The sequence below is a fragment of the Taeniopygia guttata genome, chromosome 1A (assembly GCF_048771995.1).
Source record: "Taeniopygia guttata chromosome 1A, bTaeGut7.mat, whole genome shotgun sequence".
Lineage (NCBI taxonomy): Eukaryota > Metazoa > Chordata > Aves > Passeriformes > Estrildidae > Taeniopygia > Taeniopygia guttata.
In genome coordinates this window covers 62,992,635-63,013,005 of record NC_133025.1, presented here as the reverse complement: position 1 = coordinate 63,013,005, position 20,371 = coordinate 62,992,635, and the positions used below count along the sequence as shown (strand labels likewise).

At 42.5% G+C, this 20,371-nt stretch overlaps 1 protein-coding gene across 3 annotated transcripts in view; it reads right to left on the bottom strand.

Moving 5' to 3' along the window:
- Positions 1–20,371, bottom strand: part of SCUBE1 (signal peptide, CUB domain and EGF like domain containing 1) — a 247,626-nt gene that overhangs the window by 184,541 nt on the left and 42,714 nt on the right. For 2 of the 3 annotated variants that reach the window (XM_030263414.4, XM_030263415.4), the window contains exons 1-2: positions 7,599–8,148; positions 4,823–4,945 (exon numbers count right to left, since the gene is read on the bottom strand). In XM_030263414.4, the coding sequence (XP_030119274.4) occupies positions 4,823–4,945; positions 7,599–8,133 (658 nt within the window). In that variant the 5' untranslated portion in view covers positions 8,134–8,148. Of the gene's footprint in view, positions 1–4,822; positions 4,946–7,598; positions 8,149–20,371 lie in introns of those variants that run through there. The other variant, XM_072923699.1, reaches the window with a different exon arrangement.

Below are 20,371 nucleotides of genomic sequence, written 5' to 3'. Positions count from 1 at the left end.
ATCAGCCTAAACCAAATAAAATGCATCAATCTACCCAATAAGAGAAAGAGAAAATAAAAAAAAAAAAAAGCAATTACCAGCTCAAATCAAAGAAGCTAGTTTATATTCTCTCTCCTTCATTTTTTGACAACATATACTGCCTCATTGTGAAAGCTGTTTTCAGTGACATCAGCACAGAGGCTCAACCAGAGTAAAGCCATAATCTGTGTGACTCAAACTGGGAAGGAAGATTTGACCCTGGAACAGAAATCCCCATAAAATCTGGAGGTGGCTGCTCTGTGCTCAGAGGGGCTGCTGCAAGCCAACCTCCCAAAGGCAGCAGCACAGGCTTGGAGCACCAGGTCTCATCTGGAGCACGGCCTTAGGGGAGGGTGACATGAACTTCCACACATGACATGTGTCACACCATCTGTCAAGGCATTATAACCCAGAAAGCACAGCAGCTTCAGCACCTAATATCCACTGCAGACCTCATTCAAGGAGATGAAGGGAGTCCTTGAAAGTATTAATTCACCTTCTACTGCAATTGGAAGAATCATCGATCAGGAAGAAGTCACTTAAGCTGCCTTGTTCATGTATTTGTAGTCTTTTTCTTAATGTAGATGATCATTCTAGATAAATAGCAGGTGATGGTGATCATCTGCAATGAGGGCCTTTATTCTTGATTGCCCCAGTGGCAGCACCTCACTGGGCTTAAGCATGGAACAATCTCAAGAGAAACCATTCCTGCTCTATCACAGCTAGACTGAGCTTCTGCATATATCCATTTGGAAACACAGACCAATTGTCCCTTCTGACCAGTCCTCATCATCCTCAGTAGTTTTGGGGATGTGAGGCTAAGTTCCTACTTAGAAAAAAAGTCCAGCTGAAAGCTGTGAACACTTCTCTTCTGCACAAAAAGTTCAAGAAACATTGTAACAATGCTACGAGATGAATAATTAAAAGAATTGAAGCAGAAGTATTAAAATACTATGAAAGACAGTAGAAAAAATGCTCCAAGAGGAAAATCTCAGTCAATATGGGAAAGCACAGAGTAGAGTTTAACAATTCAGAAGCAACAGGTCTCAATAAACATGTCTTAAGGGTCCTACATGTAAGGTATATTACAAAAGGAAAAAACCAACAGCTAGGGCAACTTACTGAAATTACAGTCCCACTGAGAAGAAAATGTAGCCTAAGGAAAAAAAAAATCAACCTATAAAATAAACTTAACACTAACTGGATATAAAATGTGCATAGGTAAACATCAACCAGCAACTATACAGAGTATTTTAACCATTAATGGCATGAGAGTTTGGAGTAGTCATGGGTTAAAAACCCCAAAGGGCTGGGTTTGAGAGGTAAACCCCTTCCTACACCATTCAATGACAGACTATCCTACAACTGCAAACACACAACATTGCATTGGAGATGAGGAACGCTCTGTCAGGGGATAAGGAACCCCAGGACCTGGAATCCTTTTGAACTTTCTGGAATTTCCATTGCTTTGACACAATTTTGTTGAGATATCAACCTGTGTGGAAGCCAAAATTCAATGTTGAGAAGGTAAGGACAAAGCCCTATGGATCATGAAAGATCATGCCTGCAGCTGAATCCAGCCCACTGCATTTGAGATCCTGACTAAAATCACAACAGGGAAGACTTCTTAGGTAACAGCAGGTGTGCCAGGGCAAGTAAATTAATTAATTGTGACTAAATGGATTTTGTCTATTGACTAGAAATAGAGAGTTACTTTTTAAAGGTTATCTGGGTTGGACATATTATTCTGTCCTATGAAAATGCCAGCTAGAGAATTTGTGTTCAAGGGACATTGATACATTACATGATATGGGAAAATATCATAGCAATGCTGACCATGAGGCTTCACAAAGCGTAACAGAGACCTGATTAAAGAAAGAAAAAGGGTCAATTGAGATCTACAGAGAGAAGCAGAAGACAGGACACAAGAAGAATGAGGAACTCTTCTGTCTGGAGAAACAACTGCACTCCGTAGAAAGAAACAGGTCAAGTGGTTCAGGCAAGAAAGTTAGCCATAGGAAAAAATGAAGAAAAAGATCTGTGAACTGGAAAGTCATCCTTAATCTTCGTAAACTCTGGAGAAACCCAAGCCAAAAGACATTTTGAGAGAAAATCAAAGTTCAGAAAGAAATTCTCTACTGAAGAAACTTAACAGACTGTCAGGAAAATGTTTCATTTCCATATAATTGCTGCTAGAGCTCTCCACATGTCCTTAAAGGAATATTCATGTCATATGTATTTCTCCCCACCCTTCAGCTCACAGCAGCAAACCCTGAGCAAAGTGGCTGGGCTCCACATTTACTGCATTGGCCTAAGGATCCCATTGTTTAGAAAAAACTATAAATAAATACACAAGATTAGACAAATACATAGTGGTATACCCGACACGCTTGTACAAATATATGCTCCTCAGAATCATCCAAAAAATGTTACTGCTCATACTCTCTCCCTTATTCTAGAATGGTTTTTTCAGTGAACAAAAGCAATATTTAAGACTACCATTTAAAATAAACAAACATGCACATTTCTAAATTAATTGCAATGCCTCAATACAACTTAAACTGGCAGCTCACTAAAATTTTTCAGAATGAATTTGACAGCATAATGCCTTTAAGCTCACTGTACTGTATGAACGGCAATTGTACTACTTTAGTAAAACCTGGTTGTATGAGGGAGCCTGGGCTATAAGTGAGTTAGTTATGATATAATCAAAGTTTTTCACACATGAAGCAACACTAGTTGCTACAAACTTAACTAAAGAGGCTCATTATCTGTACAAAATATTTTTCTCATAGACAACTAGTTTCACTGATCAAAAGGCTTATTTTGAAAAGCCCAGTTATAAAGACTGGGCCTTGAAATCAAGACAAGAATTATTTAATGATCCAGTTTTGGTTTTAGCACAACAAAAGCAATCCAGTGGGTTTCATCTTTGTTAATAGTCACTTTTATCTTATAAGGTAACTTCTAACAGCTGAGGGTGTCTTGTGACAGAATACTAAATACCAATCAATTAAGCTAGTCTGTTTATTTCCATAGGTTTTGAATACTCAAACTCAAGATGCAAAATAAACCCACTCTCCATGTACAGCAGGCCTGAGGCAGATCTTAGACCTGCCCTGCCACTGATCCTTTCTGAAGCTTTCTGCTTCCACCAAAATTTGCTATCAATTACCAATTTAAGAACAAAACCAATGCAAAATCTTTAGAACTGTTGACATAATATTGTAAAAAAAAAGAGTTATATATCATGCACAGTAACACCAGCTTACATTACCAGACTAATGCTGAACATCCATGCAGTTTTGCAGACTGCCCCAGTTTACTTATCAGGCTTGTCAGACACTAAATTCTATTAGATATGAGTTTGATATCAGACACAGATGTTCCATTATTCTGTACATCATTACAAGGATCACTCTTGCTTTTTACTACTTACTGAGTTTGGGATTTTTGGGGCTTTTTTTACTGAGCCAAGGCAAGCAGAGATATATGTGTATTAGACAAGCAAGAATGTAAGCCACATCTAAACAGAGCTCAACAACTAAAATATGAATAATTAAAACATAAGGAAATTTTTAATGTAGAACACCAATACAAGAACTAATGCTGGGAATGCTGTAACCTCCATAGCTGTGGCCTCGAGTACATTATCTCAGAGTTCTGTAGCTCTTTCCCTGGAAGGGATGAATAGAGGAAAAATTGGTGTGAATGATTATCCTGTTTGCAAGACAGAAAATCCAGCTTCCAGAGGAACAGCAGCTCAGAGATGCTAAAGCACCAAAAGGTGGACAATCAGAATTTGTCTCCATCAATTTAAGCCCACAACAGAAAAATATGACAGCCACAAAAATGCTTTTGGAGGGCACTTGAACAAACATTTTGGAGGTCCATGGAAAATAATACATGGTTTCAAGTTTTTGTAGACCAAATTACTTCCTAGGTCTTCAATCTTTTTAATGGACTGGCTATAGACATTTTTTAAAAAGCTGCATTCTGCTGTAGAATGAGAGAGACTTGGAAGGAAAATATTATACCTACTAAGTACCTACAAGTAGGAAAAATAACAACCTTGCATCTTTTATTGTAAGGCATTCTGCTGCGATTACAATATTTGTCCTTTTCACCAGAGAATCTCTCCACTGAGATTCAACAGACGAGATAAAGTGCATAAAATCCAAAATACGAGTGTCCACAGAGCCTAATGAAACCTGCTAGGTCTTTTTCAATTACAAGACTGATGTGAGGACATGGAGAAGTAAGTTTTTTCAAGCACAACAATCTGAAATGCTTCCTTTTAAAATGTTCCAAGGACTAGAAGTATACCATCATGACACACGTAGAGTGTCAAAGAGAATCCAGCGTCCTGTCTGAGCAGGTACAGAAAAATACCTTCTGTAACTTGTCCGGGGAAAACCATGCTGAGTCCTTTCCATCTCTCTGCTGGGGAGCTGTCCAGTGGCCATCCCATCCCATCCCATCCCATCCCAGGGCCGGGACACACCCACGTGTTTGGCACCAGTGCCCAGGAGGAGCTGGTGCTAGCAGACACCGCCATCCCCTTACACCCCCTTTTTGATTTTATTCTCAAAAACAGGCTGGCGGGCACCACGTCTGCAGTGCCGGACAATTAGCAAAAGCAGCAGGGGGATGCTTGCCAATAAACACCCAGATTTGAGGTTAAGCAGCTGTAAATCTGCATTAATCGTTTCAGGAATTCAGCTATTTACAAAAGCTTTCAAAGAGCAAACAAATAAAAGAAGGGAGAGGAGAAGAGACAAGAGAGGAGCCGATCTATCCTTACCTTCACACTGCTTCCCTTCCCCTTTGTAGCCCGGCTTGCAGATGCATTTGTAGGATTTTGGTGTGTTTTGACAAATTGCGTCGATGTGACAGTCATCCGTAGCTTCTGCGCACTCGTCAACATCTGGAAGCACAGAAGGAACCCCAAGGGGACAGATAAGAAGGGAGACCTGAGCCACAAAACACCAAGGATAGATACTCCCCTTGAAGCTGTTTGCCTGCCTTCCCAGTGCCATGCTGGAAATGAGAACATCTGAGGATAAATAACTAAACCAGAGAACGTGATATTCTCCTCAAGTCGCTTATAAGCACTGCTCCACGGAACTGGAGGGACTCGGTCTCACATTTCTGCACTATGAGTGAAATACTTAGACACTAGAAATTAGCTTCTGCTGTTTGAGTCTGGTACTGGAGACGCGTATCTTAGTAAAACAAGAGAATGCTTAAATTACATATAAGAGGAGAGAAAAATACCACTTGCATGTTCTAGCACAGAGATTTTCTTAATTTATAAAGACAGACCCTAGTTTAAATAAACTGTGCTGGTGGGGGAACGGGAAAAAGAAATATTTGAACAGCAAAACCACATTAATACTTTTTACTGAGAAGCAAAAAAATAAATAAATGGAAGACCATATGAAACTCGGTAAGGTAGAGTGGAGGAAAGCAACCTGCAATAACATCATCTGCTTGGACTAACATTTAGGGGGAAAAAAGTGCCAGCAGGGTGGGGACGGCTGACTCTGAAAGGGGGGACCCAGACGGCTTTTCTTGTTTTCAGAGCAGGAAGCCTTTACAAACATTTCAGTGACGGGCATTCGTTCTCTCTCCCAGACTTGAAGAGGATGGGGAGGGAGGAGGATGAGACAGAGTGGAGATCTGGTAGTCGTGGGAATGTTAATGAAGTGAGCACGGGGAAGGGGGAGGAGACAAAAAAGCCCAACTCCGACCTATTCAGGGATGGGGTGCGCTGGGAACACCTGCAGCCCTGAGCTGCCCCGCAGTGCCCACGGCCGCTCCCCGGGCACCGCAGCTCCCGCACCGCAGCGTCAACCCCGCAGCTCCCGGGGGCTCCTCCGCCCCACGCCGCAGCCGCATCTGGGGCTCCCGGGAGGACACGGGCAGGCGGAGAGGGACCCGCAGCCCTGCCCAGAGCACAGCTTTAGGGGCAGGAATAGTGAGGAGACAGGGGTGCTGCGCAGGGAGGCAGGCGGGCATCCAGCGAGAGGCGTGTGCGCTTGGTGTCGTGCCCAATTAGATTAACACATCCCCAAAAAGGTGCGCTAAAGTGAAAACAGTTTTGTTGCGAGCTTGAAATCCTAACGCTAATTGTTTCAGAAGTGCTCACTCGGCCATCTCCAATGATAACACATGGATCCTTCAAAGTCACCGGGAACAGGAGGGGGGTATTTAGAGAGGGGAGAATAAGCAGACATTGTAGCATGGCACACAGCAGAGAACTTCTCTGAGAGGTGCAGACCGGGGCGGCCCCGCGGGGCACCTCTGGAATCCCAGAGAGAGCATTGAGCGGACTCTGTATTGTTATTGTTGTAGAGGTTTTTTGTTTGTTTGTTTTAGTTTTTCAGTTTTTTTTTGTTTTGTTTTTTTTTTGTTTTGTTTTTTTTTTAAAGAAAGAGGGGGACAGAACACCGAGCGTCGTAATTTTCCGGACTAAGGCAGAGCTGCTGTAATCTGTTGCCTTCTTTCTTGTCCATTCGTTTATTTTTACCGCTGAGCCAATTCAGATCTAGCTATGATTTACGTAAATTAGCTTAGGTGTTGCCCAGATCAGGCACAGATTCAGTCAAGCACAAAGAGAAAATAAGTTTTTGGGGTGTTTTCTCTGCGGTTTTTTTTTAATGCTTTGGTTCATACTTTTGAGTCATTAAACCGGCACCCACCTCCCATCAAGAACAGCAAAAGTGACAGCTGGACTCTTTATAATGCCGTCAAAAATTCAAACTGCATTGAGCCAAGGGGACATTTCACAGCAACCAGAGGATGCCTGGGAGTCAGGCGTGAATGCCAATGAGTCAAATGAAAGGGCAAAAAAAAGTATGAGCCCCAGCTCTGCTCCACATCTCACATTGCATTACTGGGACTTAAAGAACTTCTAGGCTGACTTCGTTCATTTTGTTACATTTAAACTCCTCTAACAGAGGAGCAGGGGCTTTTTTTCCACCCCCCCTCTCCCCCCACCGACGCCTGCCCCTGCTCGTACTTCACCTTAAAAGATTTCTCCTCGCACAACTTCAAAACCTGCATACATTTCTTTGAGAAATCACTTCGGGCTTGCAACATTCCAAAGCAGAGAGGATTGGGGGGGGGGGGGGGGGGTAATTCGATTTTTGGTTCGTTTTTGTTAAACACCGAAGCAAAGACAAAGTATAGAGCTAATGAACTGATACGAGTGCCGCTGTTAAAAACACCGGGTCCTTGGGTTAATGCGCAGACAAGGAAAACCTGTGAAGATATCCCAGCCAACGCTTGCTCTGCGGAGTCTCCACGGCTCAGCACGGGCTTATCTCGTAGGCACTCAAGGAAAGTAACTTTTTCTTCCCCATCTCTCCCTGCAGAAATCCCTCGGCTCCGGCTGTGTCAAACGCGAGAGAAAACGCCTCCCCACCGCAACTTCCAAACCCCTCGGCGCTACGAGCAGCGACCTCCCCCCGAACACCTTACAGCGGGCAGAGGGGAGCGGACGGACACGGTCCCCCCGGGGCCGCGGCCCCGCGCCGGGGGAAGGCAGCCCGGCGGTGGAGCCCCCCTCTTCTTACCTGCGCCCCCGCTGCCTCCCGCCAACCTGCCGGCCCAGGCGAGAGCGAAAAGCAAACAGCAGCGCCGCGAAAAGCAAACAGTGCCCATGCTAATGATGCGATCCCCGGTGCCCGTCTGCGATAAGGGACGCGCTCGGGGCCGGCCCCGCGGAGCCGCCGGCGCTGACGCCCTGACAGCGCCCCGCTGATTCGCCGGGGCTCCCGCGGCGGGGGCGGTGCCGGTGCCGGGGCGGGCCGGGGGCAGAGCCGCGGGCCCCGCCGCCGCCCCGGGGAGGGGGCGCTGGGCCGGCGGGGAGCCGCTCCGTGCCCCCGGGCGGTGCCGGCTGCAGGGGCGTGCGGCGCTGTCCGGCTCGCTGCCGCCGCCGCCCCGACAGGTTGGGCCGGCGGGGACCCGGCAGGGACCGCGCAGCATCGCCACCCTCCGCGCTCCGCCCTCCCCCGCCGGATGGACGGACAGACGGACGGACGGACGGACGGAGGGGCACCCCCCCACGCCGCGGCGGTGAGGGCAGACAGGCCGGCGGACACTGCCCATCTCCTTGGCAACCGCGGCCAGGGATCCTTCCCCCGTCTCGGGTTCAGGCTAAAAGACAACTTTCTCATCCCCCATCCCTCCTCCCTCCCCGCCTGCCTCTTAGCTTCGGCTAACTTCATCACCAGCTGCTGGCTTCCTCCAGCGTTTCAAGGGCTTTGAGTGCGTCTTTCCAGCCCGAGGTTTGCTCCTCCAAGCCCTTCACTCGGGCCAAGCACGGCTCCGCAAGGGATCCCTGCGGCCCTGGCCCGGCCCGGGAGATGCTCTCCCCGAAATCATCTCCGCTGCAGACGGACATGTGAGTGTCATTGTCACCACCACCTTGGAGGCGAAAGTCCTTCACTTTTAAACCCAAACATGAGACATTTCTTCCCTCCGAGGCAAGCCCCGTGACCTTAAACTCTGTTTCAGACTGTCTTTAAAGGACTGAAATAGCTTGTTACGGCCGTGCCGCCCCTCTTGGCTTTACACCTTTCTTTTACAAGTACCCCACTGCTGAAATGCTTTGCTACTTTAAGTTGTCTCAACTCCTAATTCCCCTGAGAGGCTGGCTGCCTGTCGTGCATGAGTTCCACGTGTCGTCTGGAAGATAAATACACCCTGTCATAGCCTTAGATGCCTCTTTTTGACAAATTCCTCCCAAATACACATATATGTCAGTACAATACACTTGCCCAGAAAGTAGCACTTAAGTACTTTTAAGCTTGAAGAGATGCGAAAGCAATGTAAGAAAAGTTGCTCAGCAAAACTCCGCACCACGGCCCCTTATCCTCCAATAAAACCAAACCACTACCGCACGGTGCCAAAGCTGTTTGCTTTCCGCGTGTTTACACCTCTACTTTGGGCATTCCCGTCCTTAATCCCTTAGGGCTGTGGGGTTCGGCCTATTGCTATTTTAAAGCCGGACGCTGATTTTTTTTGTGTGTGCGGCGGTGGATTCCATGCCCGGCTGTTCCATGGATACACCGCGGCGCTCCCCGGAGGGAGCACACGGGGCCTTGGAGCGCCACCTCGTGCCCGTCACGGCAGAAGTGACGCTCTTTCCCAAAATTTTTGGAAGGAGGAGTTTTGCACTAGGTGATAAGTAAGGCTAAATCTTCCCCTTCCCACTCCCCCCCCCCCCATTTGTTTCTTTTTAAATATTTCACAGTTGGCCTTTTCGTTCCATTTCATCGAATCATACTAAAATTTTTCGTGGGATAAATAATCCAAAAATCTTTATATTTAAAGAAGGAGTCCACTAGAATTGTCTAAAAATCAACTATCTCAACTTTGAAAAAAGCCACAGTGCAATAAAGACGTTTGCTAAAGCAACAAAATGCTTGCACTGCCTTGGTGACTTGCTCTCTGCCGTGCATTATAAATGTCATGTTAGCTGCAGCTGTTGAGTTACAGAAATCACCACATTTGTGCCTGACTCTACACATTTATTGCACTTTGTATGGCACTCAGGAAAGGAGGTCCCCTTGATGGAATCTCACATTGTTTATATATGTCCTCATATCCTCCGAGGCTGGAAGACAACTGAAAGCCAAAGATCATTCAGGTTAGCTGTCCCTCTTCTAGTGAGCTTGTTGTGTTTTTCCTTAACCAAAATCCTGACAGATAAAATATGAGGAAATACAAAAGTACTGTATTAATCAAATACTGTAAGTCAGGTTTATCACCTAAAATAAAGTACATCATCTGCAATTCCAGGCTGAATATTTCCAGATGGGTCTTTTCAGAGTCCTCCTTGCTAGGGGACACATCTTAGAAAAGGGATCCTTGTGGATCCGCATCTTTTCCACCTGTAATTATGTTCCTGTGCTTGGTTATAATAATCTAACATAATCTCTATGTCAATTCCAAAAATGATCTTATGAAAAATTTAATATTAGAAGTAATGGCTCAGCAGTTTCTTCCAATGTGGACAGTAAAAGCCAAATTCATGCTTGTAAACCTGCTCTGGGTAAGGGGGATAAGCAAGAGCTACCTGGGCTGCAGGTGGAGCCAGCCCAGTCTGGGGGGCACCTCCAGTGTTTCAGCTCTCTACCAAAGTACTTTAGCTGTGCCTAAAAACCTTTGGGCAGCATGTTAATTGGCTTCTAATGTTCTTCCACGCTAATGCCCTTAAAGCTTTGAGGACTAGTCCAATAAAAGAAGAATAATGCTTAATAATAAAAGAGGTATGTTTTTAAAAGGGATCCATCTCTTTACAGAATGGAAAGTCCATACAAAGCTGCATATCAGGCAAGAGCATAAATAGAATTGTGGCTGCAGAACAGTACTCCCACCTTCAGAGCACCTTCTCCCACTGATATGCACCACTGCAAAAGGGCTTTGAAAGCACAGAACAGCCTCTGCAGAATGATTTGGTTTCCTGGTTTGCTCTTTATCAACACCTGTATATATCGGGGCCACTGCTGCCTCAGGAGGCAGCACAAGCTATTAAGTGCTGGGAATCATAGCAGTCACTCAACAGTCTGTGCAAACTTGAACCAATTGCTTTACCCCTGCATTTCTGTCTCCCTTCCTTCCTTCTGTCCCTCTCCTTTCTGTCCATTTGCACTGAAAACCCACTGTAGTAGCAGGGCCTGTCTTTCCCTGTATTAATGCAGCACCTCTCAAAATAACATACTAAACTTGTTTTGTCTGTCTCCCCAATTAGGGCTTTCATGAGGCCAGTGAGGCACATAAACCCTGACCCTTTTAACTTCAGTTCATCTCTTTTTCTGAACTTCAAAGAACTGGGAGAGACCTGGCTCCTTTGGATAGGGAACAAGGAATGCATGTGCCAGAATTTGTGCTGGGAGCACCCACACTTTGAACCCTGAACCATGTATCTCCAAACTTCACTTAAATACTTTCTATTAGGAAGAAAGGAACAATGCAAGCTCAACTCTTCAAAGCAATGTAGACCTGTTCTGCATTTGTACACATATTTAGGGTAACCTTTTGAAACTAACAAGCAACAGACATGCATGGCACCGCATACTCAATGCTGTATTACTTCTTTCCAGGAAAATTCAGCATTTAAATTTCCTGGAAGTCAAGTAGCAGCATGCAACTGAAGTAATTCTATGATTTGTTCCTGTACATGGGAGTAAAAAACAACAAGACAAGTCCACCATAATCCACCATAATCCATAATAAAATAAAATAAAGTTGCATAAGAAAATTCAGCATATAAGAGGACGAGGATATTTTTTTTCTTTTTTTTCCTTATTGGAGAGAACAAGGAATTTCATAGCAGCTGCTGTAACAGTTAAGAGGGGACATTTATTCCTTAGCTTTGGTGACATCACAATCAGTTTTATCTCACTCTTCCATCAGTGAGACAATGTGTGAAACCTTGTGGAAGTAGTGGTAAATTTGGATATTCTAGGGGGAAAAAAAAGGTGTAAGTCAGTGCCAGACTTTGAAGACATACATCAACTCATGCTTGGGGATAGCTACTCTCTGTGCTGTTACCTACCTACAAAATTTGTCACCTGCTTCATCCAACTGTCCCTCTCTTTTCATTGCCAGGGTGCCAAAAGAGATGAAGACTCATGCAAAAGCACTTCCTTAAACCTGTAATTATTTTTACACAGTGGATCATGAGACTCATAAGGCTCAAAACACCTTACTGAGCATTACTAGCTACAAATCCATAAGCTTATTTTCTCCTAAGTGTCTCATGAACAGTTTTCCATTCAGAAAAATGCTTCAACAGCTAGAAAGTGGCAGGAGAGAAGGGCGTTACTAGGAAGAGTAATGGAGATGTTTGGTTTTTTCTCTCCTGCTTGAATTATAACCACTGAGAGGGAAAGATGAAAATATTAATGAAGAGATGGAAAATACCACCATCACCATGAAAAGTAGAGTAGACCCTTCTTTTGTGACACTCAGTCAATATTAGTAAAAGCATATTTTGCCAAGATGAAGGTTACATCTCAAACAGCTGAATAAGGACTTGATGCATAAAGAGCTGGATAAAACTTCAAACCCTTCATTAAACAGGAGACTGGTTACAGCAATCTTTTGAAATTAATAAGGGACACCTCTAAGAGCTGCAAGAGAGAACACACAAAACAAGGTTGTGCTTACTGGAATTATACCTTAGCAGGTGGGAGAAGATGACAAGAACATGTGGAATATAGAGCTGAGAAGGATACTTTCTAGAAGTCCTGTTTGATAACTCTGTTGCCAAAATAGTTTTAGAAGTGGCAGTGATGTGTCCTTGTGTTCACAAGGAGATGAGAGTGACATTCTGAAATGGTCGGGCTTTAGGAAGTGGGGGCATAAGGGAACCAGAGGGAAATATCAAGGGAAAAAAAATCCTTGATCTTTGTCCATCCACTAGCTTTAGGCTAGAGTAGGATGACAATTTTAACTCAATGACTCCTCCACTGAAGACTTCAAAACAGTGACGCGTGCTAGTACAAGTTGTGGCTCCTAATCTGCAGCAGATTACTTACCATTGTATTTTAACATTGGCATTTCAGTTACTTTCAAAATGAATCTCACAGATTATTGTGATTTCTGCTGCTCTAACATGCAATCCTCTTGAACACCCAGGTTTGCATACTCCAAAAATGTCAAGCAGCTCAGAGGAAGGTCCTTTAGGTATTTTAGGCTTATCATAGTTAAAATCTTAAATTCTGGATAGTCATTAACTGCTCTGGCTGCACAGAACAGCAAACAGAGCTCTAGTAACTCAGCAGATGAGAGAAAACGTTTGGGTTGTTTTAGAAGATATTGTCTGATCTCTTGTTTGAAGGTGAACTTTTTCTCAAAAATGGTTACAGCTGGCTCTGATTTTTTCTTCAAAGCACTTTGGGCCCTCAGGCTGAGGTACTTTCTGTTGTACCCATGATCTGTGGTCAGCTATCAATTCCCTTTCCTGTTCTAATCAAGGTCCTGAACATGCAAGGAACACTGGAGCACGTACATATTTATCAGCAGGACTACTCTTGCCTATAGACTTCTGCAAAGACTGTCTCAGCAGGCTTGGGATTGTAGAGTGCAGGACAAAGAGAAGAGGCCGTGCCCTCCACTCACACTCCCTTTATCCTTCAGCACAGCTCCAAATCAGATGTGGGGAGTGACATGGCTCTAATCCACATAGACTCTTCTCTGCTCTGTGGAACACATCATGGCAGCACTTCAGAGGCAAAAGCTGATTCAGCTTCACAGAGGACTTAATACTGTGAAATTTTGATTTTTTTTTTCCAGTTCAGAGCCCTGCCTACCTGCCCTACCTCCTCTAAATAACCAAAAAAAACCGCCAAAAGACCCAAAACCCAGCACAAACCAAAAGCACTCACAAAAGCCCCAGGACTTCCAGAGGCTGCAAATTTCAACTGCAGCCTGGCAGAGCAGCTGCAGATGTGGGTGAGTTGGCAGGACATCTTGCCAAGTCATAGTAAGATCTTTTAAGACTCCTGCAACAATTCTTTTGAACCTTTCCTGAACAAAAACAATTTCATTTTTAACATTATTAGCAGCAACAGGACTCCAGGAAAATTCCAACAGAAGCTTTTTTCATAAAATAAAAAATTTTCATGATTTGTCCACAATTCCACAAACAATTAAAGGTTATTTCTCAAGACACCTTCCTGCAAACAGGAAGGAAAAATATATTTAATGCAATTTTCCTACCCACCCAGCCACTGAGAGCTAGAGTGAGATTTGTGTACTAATTTGAAATTCTGCATTCTTCAGGGAGGCCCACAGTACCAAAGCTGCTTCCAAGATTTTCCCTTTAATTTGCTGTAATGTGAAGAGAGTCCAACACTGTAGAAACTTAGATAGTTTTGCATTGCAGCATCTGTTCAATTGACTGCAGGGACAGACACTCTTCCATCAAAAACCAGCTGGAGGACTAAGCACCAGGTCAGAGCATCAATCCCTCTACCAAACCAAGTCCAAGCCAGCTGTGTAGTGGGAGCTATGTAGTACAGATTTCCTAAAATCAGTGTGCTTATTTTAGTTCAAGTGTAAACATGTACTCATCCCCTTGTTTAGCTGCAGTCTTTACTGCACACAATCCACAATTTAAGAGCCCATTGCCATGTAAACTTAATCTTAAGCAAGAAGCATGTTACGAAAGATGTGGTTGAATTCAAGCCCTGACTTCACCCAGTAAGCCTGGCCTATTACCAGTAACAACTTTTTTTTTTTATCCTAGACAAAATCTGTGTAGACCAAGTAAAGTTTTATTCCAAAGCAGGTACCTCTATTGAAATAAAATGCATGTAATTCTATGTAATGTAAATAAATGCATTTTAATTCAGTTGCTCTGTTCCTTCAACACAGCTGAACTGAGATGGGCTTTGATCAGGAAGCCTGCATCTCCCCCTGCTGTGACTGTAGCCTTAACCTCTTCAGTTGTGAAAAAACACTATAAAACACTCTAGCTGTCATCAGGGGGATGGCAGCAGAAATTAAGGCCTCTAGTCCTGTAGCATGTGGGGCTCACCTGGTGGGAAAAAACTTTCAGAGCAGTGTGACACCACAATCAAAAGTTCAGAAAGAGAACAAGCAGGGTCCTGTCTCCTATGGTCCTGTAGTAACTCTTTTCTATCTCAGATTAGCTAAAGATTGTGACAATTAAGAAGTTTCAACTGTTTCCCAGTAAACAGAATAGTGCTTCTGAAACAAGAAGAATTCAAAACAGGGAGAAGACTATTTTTAAGGAAGAAGGATGAATCTCACAATAGGATCTTTAAATTACTTAGATGCAGCACTGTAAAGTTAATATTCTTGTAAAGACAACCAAGTCTAGAGACACCAAGATTATTGTATAATTGATATTAAATTAATAACACAAAATAATTTTAATAATTTAAAATTATAATATACACGATGAAGTAGAATTATATAAAAATATATATATAAAGTTTATATAAAAAGAATTATATAAACTTTATAATTTAGATCATATCAGCTATGTTCCTCGCGTTTTTAGATATTCAAATGCTTAAAATGTTGATGATGAGCACTGTTATGAGCCTCACCACCAGTGAAAATGAACGTGTTTTGGTTGGAAAGACTAGATAAAGGAAATGAAAAATTAAAGTTAGATCTAAGCATACAGTTGGGCGCTTAGGGCTTTAATGGGAATACTAGAAGTAAAATTCAGTTCCCATAGAACTGTGCAGCAATAGGAAAGTCCACATCTCTTGTAGAATCCTGCAGCAATTGTCAACACACCAGTCAGATCTGACAGAGCCAGGCTATCATGATCTTTGTGGTTTATGAGAAACTTCCAACAGAGAAGATACTGCAGAAAATATCCAAGATCAAACCTTTGCCTCAGCCTCTCCCACCATATCAATCAATCAATGCCTCTCTTCTACAAAGCAAAATAAAATAAGACCAAAAAAGTCTATACACCCACGTGTGTTGACTTTTGCAGTTCTGACCCGAGCTTAACAAAACAAAAGGTCAGCAAATCTTCATTCCTTCTAGCACATTTTCCCCAGGTCCCAGGACTCTCCTTCAGTGCCGTGGTGGCTCAGGGGTAGTTGCAGTTGCTGTGAGGGAGCCTGTGGCTCACAGGCCATGCTGACACAGACAGCAGCCCCGTTTCCCAGCACTGCTGGCAGGACCTGGTGGAGATCCCTCTGCAGCACAGAAAGGGGAGCAGCTCCTCCCCAGACCCCTCATACTGCCAGCATGCTGCGTCTCAATGGTACAGTGCACATCTCACATGTTTTCCCAGTAATCATGTTTAAAAGGACTGGGAATCAAGGCATTCTGGTTGCTTACTTCATCCTTAAAAGCACACCCTGCTTGGTTACACGCTTGCAGATGCTTTGAAAATACATCATTCTATCCAAATATACAGTGATGATTCCAGAACCACTTGGAAGCCCCAATTATAATTTTCTGCTAAATGAGTTCTCCTCCCTAAGGACTCTCCAGAGGAGTCTATGCTTTAGTGCACTAAGCTACCTATGAGATAGCTGAAGCTCAGACTAACTCAATTCCTGACAGGCAGCTGCAGTTTCAGCTGGTGTGAAATAGCAAATAGAAGAGAAGATTATCAGATAGAATTAAATGCAGCATCCTCAGGAGGCCTGGATATAGAAAGGGTAAAATTCCACTCACCTTAATCCTGCATATTATTTTGTTCTATTGAAAGGCCATGGCTGAATGAATAAAGACAGGAGGATTTAGTCTCATATGTTCATTGCTTCTCTTTTCAAATTACATGAAATACACAGTGCAGACCCATTATTAGTGTTGCTGCTTTTTAGTATTATTATGCCATTAGAGATGGATTGGATTAACACAAGTATAATAAATTGCAGTGAAAATAGCTTACAGAAGATTACAGCACAGTAAAGCTTCACAAAAGGGTGCTCAGAGAACTGATGAAACTAGAAAAATGTATACTATCACAAAGTGGAAATACAGCAGGCAGGAGCTACTGACTGCTTGAAAGCTCCCAGGTAAATTCTCATTGTTCTTCAACTTAAATTACACATCTAAAATAATTTTGAATTAATTTCAATCAAATACAACAGAATTAGAGAAGCAAAATCAATACTTGTGATGAAAGAAACTTTGGACCAAAAAGGCCAGATGTATGTAGATATATCTACATGTGCCAAGACTGCACATAGAACATGTAAGATCTTGACATTCAAAACCTGCATGAAACACAGCATCCCTCTTTCTTTTTAACCTAGAAATAGACAATTTCATCTACATGTTTTTATGGAGTTGACACTGAACATGATGAGCACTGTTATGAGCCTCACCACCAGTGAAAATGAACATGAACCTACCTTCTGTAGCTCTCCCTGTCTTTTCTTCAGCTAGTGTTTAATCAGGGCATTAAATGCTTGAACAGGATCTTAATTTTCATCTGCTTTCTACCTCTGTAAGTACAACCCCACAACTCAGAATAATGTAGAGCTTTCTGCTGGCTTTATTTGGCCTTCAGTTGCACACTCAGGTTTGCATCAAGGGGGTGTGCAAACCCTGCCAGACCTAAACAGCAAGATGAACAGTTCTGCAGAATGCAGAACAGCAGTGCCCAGCCCTGTGGGAGGCTTGCACTGCATGTCCCAGTTCCACCTGGACATGGTTGAGGTGTAGTAGAGCCCACATCTCTCTCTAGGAGAGGGATACCATGAGCAGCTGGGCAACAACAGCAAGTGCTGCCATCTGTGCCACTCAGAGCCTCCCTTGGTGCTTCCACAGCTTGCCAGCTACAGCTGATCAGCCTGCACACTCTGTTTTGGGCAGAAGACAAAATAGGAGCTTTGTCTTTGGATACCAAAGTTAAATAAAAGTCGCTCCACCCTAGGAACTGAGAGGGTGCAGCTCCAGAATCACTCCTGTATCAAGTTAGAGAAACTCCAGCAAGTCTCCAGTTTGCACTTTCAAAAATTATTTATGATGAGGCCAGTATTGTACAAGTCTCTTCTGTTTAAAGAGATTGATAAATATTCATGAATTAGGTCTCATAACACAGAAAAGGGGAGCATTATTCTCCCTTAGTAAAGATAAGGGAAAGATCATACAGAGAGGTTAAATGACTTTCTCAGGTTCACACGGGAAGTTTGGAAAACCCAGAAATAGGGTCAGAGCCAGGATTCTGGAAGGAATTTCAGGTGTCTCCCTTACAAATGTAAGAGTGGCTTGACGCAGGGACTGCAAGCTCCATGCCTGTTAGAAATCAGGCCACTCAAGAGGGTCCACAATTAGGCAACCACTGCTACTAATGACCTTGGCAAAACTTAGTCCCTGTTCTTGACTGCTGCTCCACAGTCTTCAGTACTGCAAAGTGCAGGTTGCTGTCCTACCAAAATACAGTGGGAGCTAATGAAAGGCTTTAACTTATCCCTAGCCACCCAAAAATTAAAGCTCCATGTTCATTGAGCACTGTTTTCTAATCAGTTCAACAGAGCTTAAATGCATTATTTTTACACTAGAAATCTGGGATAAGTCCTGGGTATTGCAAAACAGTTATGCTCCAAGAAATCCTTTCACTCAAAAATAGATTATTACAACAGCTTCTATAAATATAAATTGTTTTACAGCCAAAGACAGACATCTAGTTTTCACTGAAATTAAGCCAGCAAATCTCTTCTGCCAGTACTATAAGAATAATCATGCTGATAGTGTTATTCCAGTTTACAAAAAGCCAGAATCTAATATGCTACAAATTAAATCAAGCACCAAAAGACAAGCAACGTGAAAGGAAATGAATACTAATAAAAAAAATTTAAATGTTTACATTTGTTTGCTGAGTTCAGATACAAACCCAACATACACAAGTAATCTTACATTGAACTATAGCTTTATTTTCCCCCTGTTGCTGTCCCTCCCACTCCCTTTATTTTTTATTTTTTTAATTTTTTTTTTTAATTTAGGAGAAAATTATGCAGACAAAGATATTATGGGAGAGTGTATTTCAGTTGTAAGGTTTTAGGACAGGTAAGGAAAATAGGGCTCAGACCAATTAGAAGCTTTAGAGAAGAAAGGCAAATCATTACAAATGCCAGAGGGCAGACATTGCACAGAGAGAGAAGAGACTTTGACAAATTTGAAATAACTCTGTTCTCCACAGTCCATAATGGCAGATGAAAATAAGCTGCCCTCATACCCACAAATATTCAGGGGAGATATTCAGGAGAATATCCTCATGGATAAAACAGATCTGTACTTCCACATGCTGAATAAACAAGCCACAGGACTGAGTTAGTGTTTGGTGGGTACTTTGGAGAAGAAAAGCAATGTATAAAATGTGAGGTGTTATTTTTAAGACACACAAGCAGCCAGCCTTCCAACTCAGCTGCTGAATTATTAGTCTTATTGATCTGCTACTGCATTATTTTTTACACCACAAAACCCACTCGCTCTCAATAGAACACAGGCACTGAAAAGACAATAGTCATAAAAAGATTTGCAACCTGGAACTTCAAAGAAATCATATTCCAATTTTGGCAGCTTACTATGAATAAGAACACAAACTGCCATTGCTGAATGTATCCTTTGACTGTAACTATAATTTAAAAGCATTGTCCGATGTAATTTCTTCCCTTTTTTCACACAGTGATTCCAGGCCAATTATTTATCCCCCCTCCCCCATAAGAATAGTGTTTTGAAGTCAGCCAATGAAACATGTTTTATTTAAGGACTATATTCCTAAAGCAATGGAATGGATTCTTTGGAGACCTAAAGGTTGCAGAGCACTTCATTAGTTCCACATAATGAAAGAATGGTGCAATTGAAGGAGGTCTCTAAGGGAGAATGGTGTGAAAATTAGAGACTCGTCTGCTCACTTGCAAAAGGAAAAAAAAAAGAAAAGAAAAAAGAAAAAAAAAAAAGAAAGGAAAAATTTGAGAAAAAGGGGAAAAGGGGGAAAGAAGAAGGGGAAAAATGAGAAAAATGAGAAAAGGAAAAAAATTGTGGATCTTCTAAATAAAGCACACTGTCTCCATTCAGCCCTTGGAGAAAGGGTGCCTACTCAATCCTCTTACCGTTGACAATATAATAAAACCAGAGGAACTTTTTTGAAGTAGATCTGCACATTCCACATTTGGATTGAGGGGCAATGGACTGTTTAAATTGCTATTTACATTTCCAGCTGTTTTACCAGTGATTTGCCCAACTTAATAGCTCTTTAAGCTTTTAAACAAGAAAATAGCTATTCTCACGACTCAAAGAAGAAACCATGGTTATTTCAGTCTGCCTCTATTGTAAAAGGCTTAGACCCCTCTCTCTTTATAGATGCCCTTCCCTTTATAGTACTTCCCTTTTCCATCTCCTCCTTCTTTCTAAACCTTCTTCCATCTTTTTAGCTCACTTTTTACATTATATACTTTTAGCACCACAATGTATCTTTGCTGATACTGCTGATTCAAGGAAAGTGTTTGCAAGTAGTGACCAAGGTTCCCAAGAGAGACTTAAGTTAGCCAGAAAATTAGATTTGCATGTATAATCTTCTGCTAGTTATTAGGGAGTTAGTCCATGTTAAACAAATGCTCTACAGCTATTGAAAAATGTATATTTATTTATCCACTTTCCTCTGGGGATATATTAAAAAAAAACGAGATGTGTGTACAGACATAATGTAAACTGTCTTTTCTGCTTATTTTTCAGACAAAGTGGAAGAAAAGGGCAAAGGGGCAGTCCACAGATAAGAATGAGACCAAGATGAAAGGTTAAAATGGGAAGGAGGTTATTTCATAGTGGCTCTGTAAAAAACTCCAATTATTTTGTTGTAATTGGAACCTATTAGCCTGTTTAAGTTGAT